The 22,441-nt window shown below is 34.5% G+C and overlaps 1 protein-coding gene across 2 annotated transcripts; it reads left to right on the top strand.

The window, feature by feature from the left end:
- The first annotated feature begins 4,408 nt into the window (after nt 1-4,408).
- On the top strand, nt 4,409-22,159 carry LOC125666837 (coiled-coil domain-containing protein 148-like). Of its 2 annotated transcripts, none has more exons than XM_056152015.1 (13): nt 4,409-4,534; nt 4,675-4,762; nt 6,959-7,346; nt 7,809-7,987; nt 9,099-9,297; nt 9,802-9,946; nt 11,281-11,487; nt 13,947-14,087; nt 16,032-16,150; nt 18,824-18,941; nt 20,686-20,736; nt 20,882-20,974; nt 21,737-22,159. In XM_056152015.1, exons 2-13 carry the CDS (start codon nt 4,687-4,689, stop codon nt 21,884-21,886), a joined length of 1,866 nt encoding a protein of 621 aa, XP_056007990.1. In that variant the 5' UTR covers nt 4,409-4,534; nt 4,675-4,686; the 3' UTR covers nt 21,887-22,159. The 2 variants fall into 2 exon arrangements, with proteins under 2 accessions (XP_056007990.1, XP_048756121.2); XM_048900164.2 differs by having other exon boundaries at nt 9,799-9,946.
- The last annotated feature ends 282 nt before the right edge of the window (nt 22,160-22,441 follow it).

Genomic DNA, 22,441 nt, shown 5'->3' with positions numbered 1-22,441 from the left:
TATGAATATTTCATTTGAGAAAAATCTTATTTTTCATATTCATATAATTTTACCCAAAGATTGACAAGTTTCAAATTTATCTAAATGCGAACCTTTCATCAGTTCAGCTCTAAAATGTCATAATTTTAACATGCCGGCCTGTAAAATAAAAATTATAATGATAATAAACAAGGATTTGAATGCATACCTAACTCGCTTATTACTTTTATGTTTGAAATTAGCTACGTTTATGCAAAAAAAAAAAAAAAAAAAAAAAAAAAGTCACCTCTCTGAAGAAAAAGCTTAATACCTTTTTTAACATTCAAAAATGAGAAAATGCTATCCAACACCTGAGAAAAAGCTATATCATAATTATATATATTCTCCAAAATTAATGACGTCATAATGTATCAATGCAGGTTTTGGTGGAAAATGAGGGACAGCGTCACAGGCAAACAAACAAACAAACAATAATAAGTACATGTTGTAGGATAGTATTAATGATTATAATTCATAATTTGACTGTGTGTCTATTTGCTTAGTATCATATCAATGGATAAGGGGTACACATGTATATATATAATGAATTCATTATTACTGTACTCCGAACAAAACGTGAGTCTAATTTAAAAAATTTCCAGCAACACGTGCAGTTTGTATTCGATCTCTGTCTGTCTGTCCTTCTCTTTCTCTCCATCCTTTGAACGTCTGCCATTGTATTGAAAATTTTGGCTGTGAAACAACTTCAAATGATGAATGATAAAACACTTTTTGAAAAATTTCTCTCCAAGTTATATTATTATTTGTACAGTTATTTACTTAAATAAACTAGTACTTATTGTTCATATTTGTTGAGAAAACCTTGGAAAATGATGTCTTTTAATGCGATTCGTATTCCTTTATATCTTGAGTTTCATAGATTGTCATTGGTTTGTGTTATATATATATATATATATATATATATATATATATATATATATATATATACAAAGACTTATATAAAAAAAAACAACAAAAAAAAAACAACAACAACACTAGGACGGTTAGTAAAACTTTACCGCTTTCATTTCAAATCTTCAGAAGCTTTACATTTTGTAACATATAGCGAATATATTACTAAATGAAAAATTTCTGAATATTTGAAATAAAAGCGCTCAATCTTAAGAGGACATTGTTGTGGAAACATGACAATTTTATCTCGCGATAAAATGCAGGTTTAGTCGAGGAATATGTCCCCAAGATTCTCTCTCTCTCTCTCTCTCATAAATAGAAAAAAATACAAGAAGTTAAATTACCGTGAAATCGAAACATTACAACTGAAGCTGTGAAGACAGGACTATCGGTAAAAACACTGAATCTTTTTTTTTAAAGGATGATCTGACTGTCACGGTTTTAAAAAAGCATAAATCAATTTAAACCGTTTTCTGTTTAAGGGTAAAAATTAATTATTTTGTCTGCAGTTTTTGAGAGTAACATGAGAGGGGAGGCATCTCTCTTGACCGAATCCAGACAGGTGCAAATTCGGATTGAGAAGAAAAATGAAAGTCGGCTTAACTTCTTTAATACCCTGTCAATAATTTCAAGAAATGTTCAAACAAAATGCCCTAAAACGAAGTGAGGTAAGTGATTTATGGCCGTTACAACTAGCGAAATATACTTCCAATTAAAAAGATATTAATGCGAGACGTGGCGTAGTTTACAGGTAAAATTTGAAGTGACGTAACTTTTGATCGATTTAATTTTTTATCAACTAACGGTAATTCGATGTAGCATGCGTTAATTTCTTTTAGCTTTTTCAAAAATTAAAATTAAAAGAAAATTAAACATTTTTTATCTAATGTCTACAGGCATATCTTTTGGTATTACCATGATCAATTTTGTAATCCCAGTAGTTTGTGTAAAAATACGACTTCAGCGAAACGGCTAATTCTTAATTAAAAGAAAAATGACACAAAGGAATAACGCCAGTGGGTAACACGCGAGAAACGCACACAAGACAAATTTTGCTCATTTTCCTCGGTTTCCATGTACACTTCATATGTCAATCACGGCACAAAATGAACAAATATCACCCATTGTTTGGTATCTAACGAAATACATGTACATTAATATGGTGAAAAATGTCTAAGTTTTAAAGACAATGAGCTTTTTTAATTGTTCAAAAGTGTATTAGATACAAAAAGGTTCTTATAAGTGTCTTATTATAAACAGTTGAATGCACTAGTTAGCCAAATATGCAATTACTCTTCTTTTTTGTTCTTTTTTTTACCTGTACTACTCTTTTCTGTTCAATCTTGTATTTGTTTACACCTTTCTTATTTTCTTCTCTCTTTCTTCACCTCTCTCTCGGTACTGTATATAAATGTTTTTCTCAATCTATTTGTTTGTTTACCCTTTCTACGTTTATAGGTATATGTGTGTAAATGTATGCACATATATGTATGTATGTGTACATTTATGTATGTACATGTATGTGTATGTATTTGTATGTATATTTATACTTATCTACATATTTTGTGTTTTTGCTTTCATTCTGACCTTGATGTAGGGAGAGGGCTAAAATAGACTGTGCCTTCTGTCCAATCCCATTCATATTATGAATAAAATATTGTTTAAAATTGAAAACTTTTACTATGCAACATCTTGTGACATCTTCTGTCATATTCAATTTTATTTTTTAACAACTAAAGAACGCGGGCGAATAAGGTGTCGGAAATGCATACATGAACTAGTAAGTTGCTTTGAATATATGTAGAGATAGAGAGAAAAAAAACCCCAACAATTTCTAATAATGAAATTAAATGAGGGACTAGGTACTAAGCAGGGCTCGAAATTAACAAATGCCCATCAGTCCGTGATCGACTGGTTAAAAGTCTGGCGGACTGATATACATTTGTTTTAGTCAGTCCGATGGAACTATACTTATGAAATTTTATACACACATTTGGCATGCTTCGATCTGTAAATATTAGACGAATCTGGTTCGTAAATATAAATCCCACATCTAAGTGTTACAATATTGACTGAGGCATATTGAGTTAAATTTCATTTTAATAACATAAACGAAATATATTTAATTATTTCTGGAAAACTGTTGGACTGGTAAATTTTTCTGCGGACTGGTTGAAATTATACCCCATCAGTCCGGCTGGACTGGTGACATAAAAAGTTAGCTTCAAGCCCTGTACTATTTATCATTATGTTTTATTATTTGACTGTCATTAATATATTTCACAAAAACTTCTGGATTCTAACAAATAAAATCCTTCAATATTTTCTCTAAAGACACAAATTTTATCGCCCGATTGAAGGAATAAATGATTAATGATGTTGTTGTTTTTGTATGTGTTGTGGATGTAGTTATATAAAAGAAAGCTAATCGTTGCGTGAGCATGGATTTATATTTGGGGATGTATAATTATTTTTAAATGACACTATTTGTAACATCAATACACAGACGCTTGTTTCTGTAAATGGATAAATATATTAAGAATTAACAACACCAGAGATTGAATAATCGTGACCACACCTGCTTTTTCTTTTGACAAACTAAAATTGTCACCAACGGTACATGGACTTGAACACACCATAAGTCAAACTTAACAGTGCATTAATATCATAATAGTTCAACATGGCAAATTGTCATTAATTAAAACGACACTAATTACAATGGACATTTACGTGGTGTCAAATTTCACACGTACTATGTCCAGGCAATTAACGGGCATCAATAAATGTTCATGGCTATTGCCATTCTTTCACCATAACGGGAAATAAATTACGGAATTTAAACAATTGTCAAATTTCTGGGTTGACACGCATCACGGCCTTGGTTTGCGGTGAACAGACTGCGCCGAGGACATGAATTTTTAACATTAATAAAAATTCACACCCATGAAATGTCTTCGGAAAAGTATGATTACACTCAGATCAATATTAAAGTATTAGACATTGTAAATAGATTTCTTACCCCCCTTTTTTTGGCATCAAGATTATTGAATAAATCAGCTATGTGTATAGTTAGTGTCTGAACATTATTTTATGCAAGCTTTCGAAATTTTGAACATATTGTAGGAGAAAGAGTGACGAAAGTTAGATAACCAAGTGTTCATTCATATACATGTACATAGGACGGCGGTGCACGGACGGAGAATAAAAATTGAGGTTTTCATACCGTTTAATCAATATTGGTCCGCGATCAACATTTCTTTGCATGACCTCAAAGTCTTTTCAGATCAGTTTCAGACATATTTTGTAATTCAGGAAAACACTCCGATTTTTCCATGAAATTTCTTTCTGATCTTTTACTCTTGCATAAATGCATCTACGAACCTAGTATTTAGCATCTCTCTCTCTCTCTCTCTCTCTCTCTCTCTCTCTCTCTCTCTCTCTCTCTCTGTATTTGGAAATTAAGTCGGGATCGAGATTTGGAATATATCATATTTTCGTTGAGATGGTAAACAAGGCCAAGACAATGTTCAGTAATATAATTTGATTGTCAGTATTCGGCTTGCGTTTTGTATTTACTCAGATTACAGTGATCGTTTGAACAACAGTATGTATATATGATGTTAGATTTCATTTCTCATTTCTGCGCTTTTATTTTTTTATTTGAATTTTAATTTTTTTTATATATATATTTGTTCGAATTTCCTCATGTATTTGTGATATTTTGACACGGTTCTGTTGTAACAGGTGCCTGTAAATATGAGCAGTCCCAGCTGGCCAAACAGAACTATGGATATCAAACCGTTTATTACTCAGTACACATCGGACGAGTCTGGTTAGTACACGAATGTAACAATACGTACCTTGTTGTCTTCCCATGATCATGCATGGGCCCCTAAAGGGATTATAAATTAGGAACAACCACAAACTAATTAAAATTAGATCCTATGATCCTCTCATCTACTATCGCTACACTGTAGATAGTAGATGAGCGGAGCATAGGATCTAATTTTAATTAGATTGGGAACAAACAACATGAATACACAAAATATTTAACAGATGAATTGCTTTTTAATGATTTTTTATATAGTTTTTTTTTTCGTAGGTGGGTGTGTGTGTGTGTTGTTGCTTGAAAATGTTTTATATACAGCTGTACATTTACCCAATGAACCCACACAGACACACTTGTAAACATAATACATAAAAAAAACAACAAATGGCTGAATTATGAAGCATATATAACCAGGAAATGTCAGAGTTATCATGCACTGTCTTAGATTTACTCTTAAAATCATTCTAACTGCAGATCAAGAGCTTGGTCGAAGTCTGAATTGTAGATCGTTCCATATAATGATATATTATATGAATAGTGCATGTAATTGAGGGTAACAGTGAACATTTTCACCCCAAGAAAACTGTGTCAACTGAGGCTCAACCAAGGGGTGAAATTTTCAATGTTACCCTGAACAGTATGCACTATTTTTTTTTATCATGCTGAATGTCGTTCATATATTACATGCACATACAGAGTACATGTATATACATGTAACAAAGCACAATAATTCAACTGAATTTCTATTTTGATATTAACTAGATTCTTTCATAAACAAATAAGAAGAATTTCAACATGGTGAAATTGAAATTAGTTCAAAATTAACATGTTCAGAAATTGTTTTCTGGAGTAGTTACACAGTAGATGTAAATTACACGTATCATGCCAAGTTGCCGATTTTTGTTCATTTCTATTGATTAATCAAATCCATTCAAAATGTCACTGTAATGCAAATGCAGATGGTATCTATTCATGAGATGAGGCCTTTGTATATCAAAGAATTTTGTACTACCCAATACATGTCTTGTAAAAGCATACACTTCATGATAAATTCATACAAGTAAAGCATTGTAAGTCAGATGAATTGAAGGGCATCCCAGTACATGTTGTATAGTAGCATTTTTTTTAACCTCTGGATCCTGAAGTCAATCCTTGTTATTGACAGTGTTTGTGAGTGAGAGGGTGTGGTGGCTGCTTGCTTTCATGTTTCCTCTCATTCTATAGACCCCCCCCCCCCCCCCCCACACACACACACCAACATATGTGCAATAAACACACCAAAGTCCCCATTAGATATATATATCAGAATTTAAGCTTTCATGGGTTGTCCTTACAGCTAAGCTAAAGAAAAATTCATTTGTATTTATCTATTGTTACTGCACACAGTCTTTTTAAAATAAATGAGACTCAGTGTGTAATCTAGCCAACATAAAAGACACATCTGTAATGACAATTTTCCTCTCTTTTTTTGGTACCTTAAAGATAAGTGAGATGAAGCGTTTAACATTTATTGTGTATTTTGATCAGAATGATCTGGCTTGGTTTCGGTCTTAAAGCACTACTAGCTGTCATTTGGGTGTTGAAAATTTTTGTTGCAAATTTGTGATTTACTATTTCAATGAGAGAAAATAGTAAGGTTGATAAACATTTGTTATTGATATTTGTGTTAGGTAACCTATCCAGAGGCTCTAAATGAAAGGAAATTACATTATTGTCTTCCAGACCGGAAATTGATTTCTATATAATGCTATATATTCAACAGAACCAAAATCTTTATTTTGATACAATCTTGAACTTAGTTTTAATTTTATCAATGAATATGGTTAAAGTTATATACAAAATTATCATAATAGCACATTTTTACAGTAAAATATTTTCAGATTTAGAGTTACAAAATTATGTAATATTTCTTTAATGATCATATTTAAGCATTGATTATCGCAGACAGATTAATCCTATTTAAGTATTGTTTATCGCAGACAGACTTAAATCCTATTTAAGTATTGCTTATCACAGACAGACTTAAATCATATTTAAGTATTGCTTATCACAGACAGACTTAAATCATATTTAAGTATTGCTTATCGCAGACAGACTTAAATCATATTTAAGTATTGCTTATCGCAGACAGACTTAAATCATATTTAAGTATTTATCATTACAGACAGACTAATCATATATGAGTATTGATTATCACAGATAGGTTACAGCTGAGGGCACACAATGGAATCCGCAGCAATAAATATCAGCCTGTGGATTATGACAAACTTAAACTTATGGCTGCTGAGAAGAAATTCGCAGCACAGAAAAGCTTGCTAAAAGTGAAGAAAATTGAACAAATGTCCAAACAAAGCAAGGAGAATCTGTTGCTGAAGCAACACAAACTAATTTGGCAAAAGGAATTTATGAGGCTGAACTATCTGAGAAAACGAATTCAGGCGGAAGTGGAGAGTCACCGCCGACAGAATGCTACAGAAGGCAGTGGATGCTGCCGAATGTATGAACACTTTGACTTGTACGAATCGTCTCTGGATGAAGAGTTTGCCAAGTTTAAGCTTAATACGTGTGAGCCAATATGGAATTTACGGTAACTGAGTTGCATCAATACAAGCTTAGTTATTCAGAGTGTGATATATTCATTATCTTATAAAAATAAAACAGATATTGCTAGAGATATAGAACCAACAGAAATCTGTTCCGTTTGCAGAGATCTGTCATCGGATTCTGTATGTAAAATAGCCACTGTATCATATTCACAGTGATATTGTGTACGTATTTTAAAAAAAACAACCAAAAAACAAACAAACAAAAAAACTCATTGATGTTCCATACCACCTCCTAAGCAGTATTGATCTTAAATTTATTTGAAATTGAGAAAAGGAAAGTGTAAAACTAGATATCTCCTAATTATCAGTCTTATTATGAAAGTTTTATAAAATATGGATTGAGTATATGGGACTTATGACATTGCTGCATTATTCACATGATTATATAGATATGTGACTGAAAATTTTGTTTTAGCAATGATGAAATATATTTTGTAAAACAGGGAGGACTTGCAGTTTTGGATTCAAGACAACCATGAGGGGATCAGGCTTGGGGATCCAGATGTGGTGGACAAGCATGCTGAAATCCGACAAACCATTAATCAGGTCAAAGGTCAACAAAACAGCATACTGCAACAGTTGTATAATGAGCAAAAGTGTCTGGAAGGGGAATTACAGTCGGGTGAGGGCTACATCATTGGTTTGAAATATGTTCCTTTGTTTGAATTCTTATGTATTGAAAACAGTTATTGTACTACTAGGGATTATGCATGTAACATGAATAAATGATATATTGATATGAGGGCAGACAGGGTAAGGTGAAGAATGTGAATTGTGGGGGGGGGGGGGGTGTAGAGAAGGATAAGGGAGGAGGGAAGGAGAGTGGGGGAAGGGGAAAGAAGAAAGGAGTAAACAAAATGGAAAGGGGAAATAGAGAGAAAGATATAAAAGAGAGAGGAAAGAAGAAGGAAAGAAACAAGATGGGAAAGAGAAAGATAAAAAAGAGAGAGGATGAAGAAAAGAAGAAGGAAGGAAACAAGAGGAAGGAGAAGAAAGATAAGAGAAAGAAAGATAAAGGAAGAGAGAGGAAAGGAGTAAGGAGATATGAGGAAAGGAGAGAGAAAAAGAAGAGAGAAAGAAAGATAAAGAGAAAGACGAGAAAGAGAAAGGAAGAGATAGAAAGATAAAGAAAGAGAGAAAGATAAAGGAAGAGAGAGAAAGATAAAGGAAGAGAGAGGAAAGAAGTAAGGAGATATGAGGAAAGGAGAGAGAAAAAGAAGAGAGAAAGAAAGAAAGATGAGAAAGAGAAAGGAAGAGATAGAAAGATAAAGGAAGGAAACAAGAAGAGAGGAAAGGAAGAGAGAGGAGGGAGGAAAGCAGGAGGAGATAGGAGGGAAGAAGAAAGGAAAGAGGAAGGGAGGAGGAAGGAAGGAAAGAAAAGGGCAGAAGGGGGAGCAGGAAACAATAGAAGGGAAGATGGAGGGGAGAATAAAGAGAGACAGGAGGATGAAAAGAAGAAATGGAATATCATAAGGGAGATGTAGGCTCCCCCCATTCCATACATTAGACTATTGGGGACAGTTGATGGAAATAACATGTCAATGTAAAATCATGCTTATCAAAATTACCTGCAGAACTTCAGCACTCTGTGAAGAAAAAGTTTGGATAGAATATCCCAGAAAGCTACAGTCCGGCAGCTACTTTAATGCTACGTGAAAAGATCTGGTCTTGGATGTATGGTTCCTAAAGAAATGGAGATGTACAGTTGTATACATTGTAGATTTATGTTACAGGATTTCTGTGGGATATAACGCATGGGACATCTGAGACCCCACATATAGACTTTGCCGAGGGGATTCCTGCTGAGGCATTTGACCTTGAATGTTCAGACGATGAGCTCAAGATCACTGTGTTACAGGAATTTATCATCATTGATGAAAAATTTCGAGAGAGACTGTACTTCCTAGAAGATGAACATTCCAAAATTCTTAGGTAAAGGAATCTTAATTAAAATTAGATCCTTTGATCCGCTCACGTCCTTTCCTCTTTCCTTTCTTCTCCTTTCCTCCTCCCTTCCTCTTTCCTCCCTTCTCCTTTCCTCCTCCCTTCCTATTTCCTTTCTTTTTCCCTCCTCTTTCCTCTTGCTGCCCTCCTTCCTCTCTCTTGTATAGATCAAAGGATCTAATCTTAATTAGATTGTAGGTAATTAAAGCAGGTTAGTCTTTAATCTGGGTTGGTCTACCAAATATGATAATTTGGTTTCCAGGAGGCTCAGTTGGTAGAGCACCTAACTAGAGTTTCAAGGGAATGTATGGGCTCAAATCATGGCCTAATGCACTTCTCTTGCCTGTTTTCAAACATCTGCTCATCATGAACCAGGAGCAGGCTTTGTATTTAGATTACAATGTACTTATATGTCAGGAAGGAAGTTAAATTTTGCAGTATTAGAACCCACATAGAAAGTGTTGTACATAACAAGAATTTTATTTACAGTAGAGGACTGCATGGTGGCTGGAGTGAGGAAGACCATTTTTGTTTTTTAGTGAATTACGATCAGTATCCTAGGGATCTCAATAACAGAAGGAAGCTTATTCTGGACAGACTGAGGCGACACCTCCCTCACAAAGCCAGGCATGAGCTGGTAAGGAAGAACACTGAATAATTAATGCATGTAAAGCATATTATGTGTGTGTGTGTGTGTGTGGGGGGGGGGGGGGGTGCTGTTTGTCTGGTATGATTTGATTAAATTCATGGTTAATTTTTTTCTTCTTCATCTTATTTTGACTATCCTGCTGCTTTGTCTTAAGTACATGTAACACTGGAAATGATTATGTATTTTTGTACAAATTCTTTCATGTATATACATTAAACTTATGAACTGTATAGTTCATGGTAATAACCTTTAGCGGTCAGCTGGGTTTGATCGCCGGTGGCTAGATACACGTATCTCAGTTGGTAGATCACCTGACTGAGATTCAAAGGGTCTGGGTTTGAATCCCGGTCTGGTCCACTGCATTTTCTTACTTTCTGTTACATTTAGTGTCGTAGACCAGTGTATGGAAATGACAGACGAAAATGTCTGCCATGGGATAAAGATCCTGGGTTGATGTCTTCAAGGCGTGAAGACATATAAGGAGGGAGGAATGTAGTGGTCATCAAGGTTTGATCATCAGTGGCCAGGTAGCTCAGTTGGTAGAGCACCTGACCAGAGATTCAGGAGGCCTGAGATCAAATCCTGGTCTGGTCCATTGCATTTTCTCCCTTCCCGTTACAAAACAATACCTGTGTAAATCTGGTGATAGCCTAGGAAGCTATCAAACAAATACATTTGAACTCTATTTGGCATATTGAAGATATTTATCAAGCTTTTATATATTACTACCCATTTCATATCTATAAATGACAGATCACTGATATCGAAAACATTGGATTCTGATCATTGATAGAAAATGATTGTAAAATATGTAAAGAGACTTTTGTTAGAAGTTTTATACAATCTTTTGTAGGAAAATTGTCCAATTTAGGAGTTTTCTACACTTGAAGGGAAATATTTTACCTGTAAAAGGGGAAAGATACCCTTTACTGATAGTAGAAAAAACCTTGATAAATCCCTTTAAGATATGCATATAAAGGCATTCATTAGTCTAAGACTGCCATACTTGCCTGTAACCAGAGAATGTATTAACCAAGGCTGCGTACAAGATCGTAGCGGCTAGCCTAGGGGCTAGGTATGGTGGCTGATTTGTGCCATTTTACAATGTGTTGTCTTTTCATTATTTTGAGGCGAAAAATAGCTGATATTATTTTGTTGTCTTTTCGGGACGAAAAGTCGCTAAATATCGTTTTGTTGTCTTTTCGCCTCGACATGACAAATGATGTAGCTGTGTTTACATGCATATATATTAAGTTGCTTCACTAGGAAAGCTTTAAAACTTTTATTTAGAATTTTCTCTGTTGTATGTTTATGTTCATTAGGTTGCTCATGAGGAATGGTGCGAGGCAAACAAATACTTCCATGAACGCAAGAGGGCGCTGGTGGTGGCCTGGAGGAAAGGTCGCAGTGAACTTATGAACAAGGCCCGCAGTACCTTCATAGAAGTGGAAATCGCTAAAGAGCTGGCGGAGGTCAAGGCCGAGTACAGCAGGGAACAGAAGAAAATCAGAGAGGAACTGTACCAGAAGGTATGCTCTCTGTTACAAAATACTGACAGATTTACAACATTGTTCTTAGGTACTGTACTTTTTGTGTGCCTCACATGTTTATTTAGGGCAGAGAAATACATTAAACTGTTAAATTCACATCAGGTCATTTTAAAATCAACAATCTATTGTTTTCACAGTTTTAAAATTTGTGGTATTTATGTCTATTTTATGATACATGTGCAGCATTTACATTTCCAAAGTTTTCGCCTTCGATTTTTTAACAGTTGCTACGAATTTTATGTAAACTATTTTCGTATATGAATGTTGATAGATATAGTACGACTATTTTAAAATCTGGGAATTCCAATAGAAATTAATGAAAGTAAAATTTAAAGATAAAATTTTAGTTTTGAAAAAAACATGAGGGTATCAATTGCAACGCTTTACGTTGACATACCTTTCATGAATGCACTTCGTGAATTATGCTGGCATTAATTAAGTGCCGCACAGTTGACACCCTCATTTAGTTAACGTTTTCAAAAATGGAATTTATTTCTTAATAAATGCTATAGGTATAGGTTACATTCACTGCAGTTTTATTTTCTGGATTTTGATCTCTAGCAAAAATTGTAAAAATTTATCTGAAACAAATATATATGGCTGTACATCTAATTATTAATTAATGCTACAATGTTCTACTAAATATATATGCATTATGATAGATAAGGCATATTGTCTAAGATATTGGTAAAATTTTGCATGTTCCAAAAAGGTGGGGAAAGTAAAGATCATAACTAGAAAATCACAAAAAGTTCTTCAGAATGTTTACGAACACATTGGATACGATAGTAATTACAAAATAATTCCCTGTTCTCATTTGCCTAAACTGGTACCCTGTTGACTTTGCATTTCTTATATTTGTGAGTAGCCACCAATCAGCGGAGTATCAGTTTAATATATTGTCCTCCAGACAAAAATTTTATAAAGGGCTAAAACGTCAAAATGACTTCAATTTCAAGGCGCTGCAGCTATAGATAACTCATAATTAATACTACAAATTTGTTTTTTGGAGTTCTTCTTGCAAAATATTGTGATGTCATTTGTGAGATAAAAGATAGACCCTATGCCTTTAAAGAATATACTGTATTTTAAAATTTGTGCTAACCATAAATTAATAATTGCACTGAGAGAGCATATTATCTCATTTGCTGTTTTCTTGTTTTATCTCACCTATGTTTCTAAAGAAGAAAAAACTTAGACATGGTACCTGTACTGTCCAGGTATATCATAAGTAGAACATACTAGTATTTATAGCAGTGGTGGATCCAGGATTTTATAAAATGTTAAGACTAATTAATTAAAAAAATATTATCCTTTAATGAATACAAACAATAAGGTATTTTTATTAATAAAATCATTGGCCAAATTTGTTAAGTAAATTTTTTATTGCTGTCCGTTCTTCCTGAACTAATATACTTACACCTAACGATACAAAATGTACATGTAAGTTTATTTATTTTACAATACATACCTGTATATTTTGTGATCCTTACCTGTAATATTTATTTGTACCTCATGTACCAGTGATCAGGTTTTGAGTGAATAAGTAATTGGGGCACTCCCAGAAGGCAAAGGATGCAAGAAAATTGTATATTCTAAGATCATACTGTATTTGGATTTGAACCTGTAACATTGAAAGATTTGAAGACTTTAGTGGTAAGTTTCATCAGTTCAGACGTAGTGGTAAATTTCATCAGTTCAGCCTTAGTGGTAAATTTCATCAGTTCAGCCTTAGTGATAAGTTTCATCAGTTCAGACTTTAGTGGTAAGTTTCATCAGTTCAGACTTTGGTGGTAAGTTTCATCAGTTCAGACTTTAGTGGTAAGTTTCATCAGTTCAGCCTTAGTGGTAAATTTCATCAGTTCAGCCTTAGTGATAAGTTTCATCAGTTCAGACTTTAGTGGTAAGTTTCATCAGTTCAGACTTTAGTGGTAAGTTTCATCAGTTCAGACTTTGGTGGTAAGTTTCATCAGTTCAGACTTTGGTGGTAAGTTTCATCAGTTCAGACTTTTGTGGTAAGTTTCATCAGTTCAGCCTTAGTGGTAAATTTCATCAGTTCAGCCTTAGTGATAAGTTTCATCAGTTCAGACTTTAGTGGTAAGTTTCATCAGTTCAGACTTTAGTGGTAAGTTTCATCAGTTCAGACTTTGGTGGTAAGTTTCATCAGTTCAGACTTTCGTGGTAAGTTTCATCAGTTCAGCCTTAGTGGTAAATTTCATCAGTTCAGCCTTAGTGATAAGTTTCATCAGTTCAGACTTTAGTGGTAAGTTTCATCAGTTCAGACTTTAGTGGTAAGTTTCATCAGTTCAGACTTTAGTGGTAAGTTTCATCAGTTCAGACTTTAGTGGTAAGTTTCATCAGTTTAAACTTTAGTGGTAAGTTTCATCAGTTTAGACTTTAGTGGTAAGTTTCATCAGTTCAGCCTAATGTTTGTGTAGGTAAGAAAGTGGAGGGAACAGAAGTTAGAAGCCATGATGTTACAACAAAAGATCGATGAGAGAAATCGAGAAGAAGCACTGGAACAACACAGGCTTGAAGAAGAGAGAGAGAAGAAAAGACGGACCCATGAAAAGGAGCAGGTATGTAAACTAGATGTTGGTGCAGTGTATGGAGAACTCCTATTGTTTAACAATGTTATCACACGGGTGCAATAGGCTATCTGCTTCCTAAGGTATTGCATGGCGGACGGTATTTTCTGTGGCTTTCTTACAAAGTCATGGAGGTGTAGGTTTGGTAAACTCAACACTAGACACTCTTTCATAGCAGGTTTTTTCTGCGTGTCCAGAATTTGGTGATTTGCTGACTCAAATGTATGCTAATAATTTTAGCGGAATAAATTTTGGTGGACAGGGTAGAATTATCTCTTTTGCAAATGCTGAAGTTGCAATTCAGTGCATATTGGGCAAGTGAAATTTTCGCGGAAAGCTATATCTAACTGCTAAAATAAGCCAAATTTATCATCCTGTGGAAAAAACCCGCTAAACAACTATATCCTTTCATCTTTTGAAATATATATACTGGTATAGGGATCATTATGCAAACATCTAAATTTGTTAGATGATATTGTTTTGGTTGTCTGCAATATCTACCAATGCTCTTCATTTCCAAATGACCATCGCAGTGGTCTAGAGGTAGAGCGCTCGCCCCGCATGTGGAAGGTCGGGGTTTGAATCGCGGCTGCGACAGACTTAAGTCGTTAAAACAGGTAGTGACAGTTCCATTGCCAAAGGCTCGGCATTAGGTGTGAATGTCACATGTCCTCAGAGATGACCTTAAAATTGGATGTCCTGTGTCATAGTACATGTAGGTGTGGTGCCCTAAAGAACTCTCAATGCTCAATGGCCGTAAGCCCCGAGCATAGGCCTAAATTTGAAGCCCTTCACCAGTATTGGTGACGTCTCCATATGAGTGAAAAATTCTCGAGAGGGACTTTAAACAAGATACAATCAATCAATCAATCACCTCCAAATTCTGGACCAGGAACCAGGCTTCAGTCTGTGTTCCTACTGCTTCCATCATTAAGTCTTCAGTAAGACCATTCTCTATACTTATTCTGAGGGAGATGGAGTAAGGGGGGGGGGGGTCTATCAATCATCATCCCCATTATACTGTGAGGATCTGTGGATGATCCACTCAAGGAAGAGAAGATGAATGTATCCACCACCCATAGCAGAACATGATCCATCCCCCCAGGATCTTTAAGATCTAGGGTATCTGAGGATTGCTCATTGCTCTCATAGAAATGAACATAGTGTTACAAGACCCTTAGCAGGTCAATCAGCACTCCCAATCAAAGACTCGTCTTCTACACCGTGAGGATATATGTGATAAGAGAGATAACTCCGATTAAAATTTTGGTCACTTTTTATATCTGATTCAGTAGTCCTATGTAACAATTTGTTATTAAACACATCTCATTTTGTCAGTTAAGTTTTTAATCTTTTACAGAGGTCACAAATTGATCTAAATTTGATTGATTACTGCCATATTTACACATTTCATAAACCAACTTTTGAAAATGATTTTACACTAATTTTTTTAAAAAAGCTAATTGTTTAAGCTTTTTGACACATCTGATAGCATTCAGATTAGGCCTCTGATAATGTCGTTAATATCTACAAAAAAATACACTCTTTCTCTTATGAACAATCATTGTTTGTTTTGAACATATTTGTAGATCAAATCAAAAGGATTGGGAACAAGTTCTAACAACTTGCACAGGTCGCTCTCCTAAATCATTAAAGACATTATCAAGGTTAAAATCTGATTAAAACATATTGTTATTTTATCGCAAAGGTATTACAGTTCAAACTTGCCTTACAAAATTAATTAGGGTGAATGAAAACTGCATTTTTGAATGTCTACAAGAATACAGATCATTGCAGATGCCAAAAATCAATATACATGTATATTTTATCAACTTTTTAAATGTTTTTAATTTTAGGAGTTGTAAATTAAAGTTGGAATGTTACGAAACTGTCTTGTAAGTCACATAGAATTAATTTGATTTCCTCTAATTGAAGATTCAAAAGTTTATTGATGAAAAAGCAGAAAAAAGAAGACAACAGGCTATCCGTGATCAGGAGAGAATGGAGGAACTGAGAAGACTGATGGAAGAACAGATGGTGGTCGACAAGGAAAGGTAACTCATGCACCTCCATTAATCACCACCCCCAAAATTATATAATTATCTATGGATGAAGTAAATTTATTGAACTACAGTATAATCTGTCTAAACTGCCTGTGTGTGGTTCCAAAGAAATTGGCCGGTTAACACAGTCCGAAGTGCAGAATGTTGACAAGTATGAGAGTTGCTTCCCTTGTATTCACTGTCTATGCATGCGTGTGTAATGATTGCTAACGTTTTAATATATCACAAAAGAATTCAAAATGTGAAAATATAGATGTCAGTGTTTAATTGTCGTGTTCTTTTTGAAAAAGTTTAAATTTTTATTAAACAGTTTGAAATCTGAGAATTATTTGCGCACTTTTCTGTTGCATGGTAAATTGTTGATTTCGTCAACATCATCGCCGTCCTCAAGTGCTACATTATGTACGTTCATCAAGTTTGTATTGTGTTCGTTTAAAATTTGTCTTTCCCAGCTTTCGTCGTAAATGGAAATATTGCTTTCAACTGTCTCAAGTTTTGAAACGGAAACTGATGTAATGCCGAGTGATTGACCGGACATGGCGATTGAGCTAACTTAACTACATATCATCACTGTCTGACTTGTCAGAGAGCTCCAAGAGGTCCACCCTGCTTTTAGAAAACATGACTGAATTGTTTACGATTTTTGTTTCATTCCAAGAATGTATCGAATTCATTGATTAATTGAACTTTGTCTTTTAATGTCAGTTCTTGTCTCTGTCATTATGGGGGAGGCCCATGCGCCATTACCTCGTGCTTGGTACTGTCACAATTGAAAAGTGCATACCCCAAAAAAATCAGGTTGTATTTTAAACTTACGACTCATTGCCAGTTGAACTCTTTTACTTACCTGAGGCTCCCCTTGAGACACTCTTTTTCTCACATTATCACCAGTGTGAGATCGACTTTACTCATGTGAGACAGTCATGTGAGATTTTTCTGTCTCACACTGCTGCGACGTCATTTGATTATGACGTCATATATTTTCTATGATTTACGTTACACGGTGAAGATTTACGTTACACGGTGAAGCAAAAATATTTTGCATTGTTATCTTTAAATTTTAATGTATATAGCTTTCTGTTGGACAACCTTGGGTTTTTTAGTTTACACTTACAGTGTAAACCATTTTCGGATACGCTCTTTCTACCTATCTAATTAGTTTTTGCATCGAAGTTCAAATGAGGATTTTGATAATTTAGAATTTTCTCAAAGCTCCTAAATTTATGCACTAAACTGTAGGTAAAATGTGAGAAAAATAATCCTTCATTATTAACTCGTGTGGGGTAGGGAAATTCCACCTCTGGAACAAGATTCGCTGTCTAGGACTCGGCAAAGCCTCATCCTAGACTGTGAATCTTGTCTCCTCGGTGGAATTTCCATATCCCACACTCGTACTAATGAAGGGTTCTATTAGTGTTCACCGCATGTGATCAACTGAATACCGAGAGGTTGGTCATTGTGGAGTGACTGGTTTAGAGACGATAATTAAACTAATTACGTGCAGTTTGGACCTCATGTAAACCGACTACGATGGACCATAAAAATTAGGTGGGTATCATTTTTTGTCTGGTTTACACAGGATAATTCAAGTTAATTGATAGCAGTTGGGACTGTGTAAGCGGGTTGATATACAGAATACGCAGTATTCGGAGTACAGGGGATTGTTGATAAAGGATTTGTTAAGGAAATGTTAGGGACTACATTTTGTGACCGGAATTGACAGAGCGCCGGAGTACTCAGAGGCCGGTTTGGACAAATTATAATGTATAAACATATATTCCTGTGGTTTTTTACCTGCACTTTTTCCAGTTCATAGTTCAGTGGCAGAATATTCCCTTCATGACAGGGGGTTGTGGGTTTGAGCCCTATATTAGTGCTATGGCTGCATCAAACTTAAGATATAAACAGGTAGTGATTACTCCTTTGCCAAATACTCATCATTTGGTAATGAGAATCACGGGTCTTTCAGATATGACCTTAAAAACGAATGTCCCATGTCGTGGCAGGCATTGGCATATTATGAACCCTCACACTGCTACGACCCCGAGCGCTAAGCATAAGTCTAAATTTGTGGTACTTCACCTACAGCTGGTGACGTCTCAATATGAGTGAAATATTCTCAAAGGGATGTAAAGAAATCAAACAAACGAAGCATGTAAAACAGCATTGTTTTCCCACTCCAAACTGTCATTTCTTAAAACTGCTGATTCCTAAATAATACGCGAGGATTTTATTATCGCATAATTTCGCAAGAGACATCACTCACAAAATAAAATTATTAGCTTTTATTTTTCTGTCGTATAGATACATGTACATCTAAGAACTCTTGATTAACAGACCACATGATAATTCATGTGATTTGACGTATATGGGTAATTAGCCATATTAAGCACAGGCACTTGTTTCTGTAAATAACTTACGACCTCTGTATAGTATTAGTGTTATTAGTATACAGAGGTCATAAGTTATTTACAGAAACAAGTGCCTGTGATATTAAGTACTCACGTAACATAAGAAATCTGCAGTATACCAAGATTGCATTAACTGATCAATGCCTTTTGTAAAAGGTAAGAAAAAAGAGGTATGAGGGGTGGTGACAAGAAAAGAAAATTTTGACACTGCAACATCTGTGCACAGAAAAAAAATGGAGCTCGTATTTTGTAGAGTTGAGTATCGTAAAGAGCAGTTGGACATGAAAATAGAAGAAAGAAAGGTGAAAGAAGAAAAGAAAGCTGAGGAAGAAATAGAGAAGGAGAGAAGACTGGAGGCCCTGAGGGAACAAGTAAAGGGGTTTATTTCATGATATTGGTCCACTTATAATTGTCAAAATAAAACGTAATGCAGATTTGTGGACAGTGTTGACCTGCGCTTCTCAAAATGACACCATGTACTTTAAGTCAAGAAACCTTCTGATTTAGGCCAACCAAACAAAATTTTACATAAAGTTAATTTCTATACACATGAAAGAAATATTTATTTGGTGGGTCAAGCAAATAAAAATTGGTATTGTTGATACCAAACAAACATTCTGAAGGAAAGATTAGTCAAATATAATACATGTATACCTATAGTATCTATGCTCCATGAGGTCACAAATACCAAAATTTTCCTCCTCAAAATTGAAAATTAAAACAATATTAACTGATATTGGCATCAAATTTTACTATTAAGTATTTGATTGTTTTCTCTTTTGGCCAATTTTGAATACATGTACCTATATGCATGGTTCAGTCATAAAAAAAAACCTCACAGTTTTGAAAATTTTATAGCAACCACAGCAAGCTAAAGTGAAATTGTATGGGAGTAGGAAAATTTACTCGCCCCATGTGAAATACATGTACATGTAGTACCAAAATGCCATTCCGCATTGTGATAATTTGGTTCCCTGTTGGTTGATGCCTTTCATTAGCTTTTCAATTAACTGACAACCAGTTTAACCTGACATATATATGATGTAAATAGCTACAATATACACAGCTAGTGTATTAATATCTGTATCATCATATTAACTTTGATTAAGCTACTGTCATCGGTTCACTTTTTCAATATATATTTCATTGAAAAAAAACAATTTTTATAATAATTCATTGTGAGGTCAATTTAGTCCCAATTTTCATGAACATTTCACTTATCGTGCAAAATTGTTCAAATTTTCTTTTTCTAATAAAATGATGCCTTGCTTATGGCCAGGTATATACTGTAGTAAATTTATCTGGAACCTGCATGTCCAAATAAAAAATGTGGGAGCCTAATAATCTGTCTGTCCATGCAAATGTCTCATTATCTGTCCAGCAACACTTTTAATACATGTAATGCAATATACTCAGTACTCAAAGGGAAAATAATTAGAGAAAGACATTTTTTAAAAGGTATAAGGTTAAGGTCATATGAGAAATTGAATGTGGGATTGTGTGGTGCTTGGATATTTGATTTCTTGGAGAATTTTGCACTGACAGACTTCATATCATAGACTTGAATGGCCAGTGGTCAGGGATTAAGACACATGTGCAGTTTGATGTCAATGTCATGAAAAGAAAATTACCTTGAGATTTCTTCACATGCCAAATCGAACAATTTTTAATCTTCACACTGTTTTGAAGTTTAGCATGTTTAGGTGCAAGTAAAAGAAAACCACTTATCGATTTTGAAGCACAAGGTTTGCATTATTAAATAAGTGATCTGAACAAATTACAGCAGGGCCCTACATGATTTTGTCAGTTTTCTAGTTGTCCATAAATGTGATGTTTTTACCTCATCATTCATTAAAGTAAAGTTTGTAATTACTGCACTTGGCATGGTCAATTTCTAAGTTATTGAAAATATTTAATTCTAATTGGATTGGTGAGGTAGGAGACGCGCAGGCTATATGTAAAAAGTATGATTCAGAGTAATCAAATCAGAAATACCCGGTAAGTCCGCTAATGTCTTCTCCTGATATTACATGGTGTACTAATTAAGTATGTGAGCAGATCTAAATCCTAATTTGATTAGATTGATTTGTAGTTTATTCAACCTTCTTGATTTAGGTGCGAGTTATTGCAGAATTTGACCCAGTGAGAATGATGCAAGACACAAAGGTACGTTTTCGATCCGATTATTTATGCAATATTTATTATTCTTATATAGTTATATTTTTATAAGGACAAAACATTAGAGGTGTGTTTTGAATTAAAATGTATATTATTGGGCAAAATTATAGTGTTTACATGAATTATCTTGTAGGCGTGGCAAGCCAAAAACAGCAATAATGAAGAGGATGAAGAAATTAACATCCAAAAGCCTTTGTTTGAAATTAACACCTTTAATTCTAAACAGGTAAGTAATTACAGATAATATAGGATAGATGATTATGACATAATTTGTTTACAAAAATCCATACAAAGTGATTATGCATTCATGAAAGTTTGGTGTACATGTACATGTACCTACATGGATGTGGTATATTTCAGAAAACTTTATTTAAACATGACAAAACCATAAATTAAAAACCGGCATTATCATTGTGGTTTTATAAGATGCATGTGCATTTTCCAAACAAAAGTCATATCCATATGCAGGAGATTTTGAGCAAATAATTTGGATGCATGAAATTGGTTCATATTTTTATACTTTACAAATGGACAGAACCGATTTTGATGCTTATTGTACCCAGCTCTTTGATTTTCACTACAAAATTTAGATGCAAAGTTCTACTTGCATATTGAAAATGAAAATCTGACATGATTTGATTTCTAATTCAGTGAGGGGAAAAAGAGAGCAAAAATACATAAATCATATAAAGTGTAAATGCACGTGCTTCTCACCGCTATGATCCGAGTTTGATCCCCATAATTTCGCAGTGGTATGTGAGAGGGTATGGTGGTCACCTGCTCTGGACATTATATAGCTAGTGTTTATTGTTGTTATGTCCGAATTTAAAAATGAATTTTATCATTTATTGTTATTTCATAAAGAATGCAAAATGAAGAGAAGGGCAAACACGGAGTCCTAGATACACCAACGATGAAACCAGGTGTCTAGGAGGAGTAAGCATTCCCTGTTGACTGGTCACACATACATCTCTCTCTCTTTTGATAGATTACCACAGATCCTCGTATGCGTCTGGAAGCCAAGCTTAGAGAGGCGGGTCTTCATACCTCACCGTATGCGCGACAGGTGCTCGCTGCAGCGCCCCCTCCACAACCACCAAGGAGGGACATGGAGTCCACAGTCTTCAAATATGACTGAACATGGAGAAGTTGAAGGATGACTTTGAGTGAAGAGCTTAAACGTTTTAGAGAGCTACTGATCCAGCAGATACAAAGCTGCTTGGATGTTGTGCATAAAATTTTACAAGAACATGTACATTGCATAATTATAAGAATTATGTTTTTAATAGAAAATGATCAGCCTTAAGCTTTCTTAATGGTATTGAACAGATAAAATTACCATTGTCATTTGTGGACTGTCTGCTGACAAGTGTTGCTGTGGACAAAACAATAAAGACTCAATTAAAATCATTATACATGATCTATTTATTGACCTGTTGTAGCAGAACAATGTATTATTTCACAACTAATGTAATACATATTTACTACAAATCATGGTAGAAAGCCTTTAAGATAATATTTAAAAAAAGGTGAACAATATCTTTCTTGTTTCAAAATTGCAATATTTTAAAGAAAACTTATGACTAATAAAAATCAGAATCCAGGTGTTAAGGGCAGCACTACATAGTTCCAAGTAGTGAAACACATTCAAGTTTAGTTTTGAAATTTTCTTTTCTTTAGGATATGCATGTAT

This window comes from Ostrea edulis, chromosome 10, assembly GCF_947568905.1.
Source record: "Ostrea edulis chromosome 10, xbOstEdul1.1, whole genome shotgun sequence".
Classification (NCBI taxonomy): domain Eukaryota; kingdom Metazoa; phylum Mollusca; class Bivalvia; order Ostreida; family Ostreidae; genus Ostrea; species Ostrea edulis.
This window is presented reverse-complemented; position numbering and strand designations above follow the sequence as displayed.

What these genes read in the sequence shown, in the direction of transcription:
- LOC125666837 (XM_048900164.2), top strand. Translation starts at nt 4,687, where the DNA reads ATGAGCAGTCCCAGCTGGCCAAACAGAACTATGGATATCAAACCGTTT. An exon ending in ACAAAGCCAGGCATGAGCTG is followed by an intron (nt 9,947 to 11,280) that starts GTAAGGAAGAAC and finishes TATGTTCATTAG; the next exon opens with GTTGCTCATGAGGAATGGTG. An exon ending in GAATGATGCAAGACACAAAG is followed by an intron (nt 20,737 to 20,881) that starts GTACGTTTTCGA and finishes ATTATCTTGTAG; the next exon opens with GCGTGGCAAGCCAAAAACAG.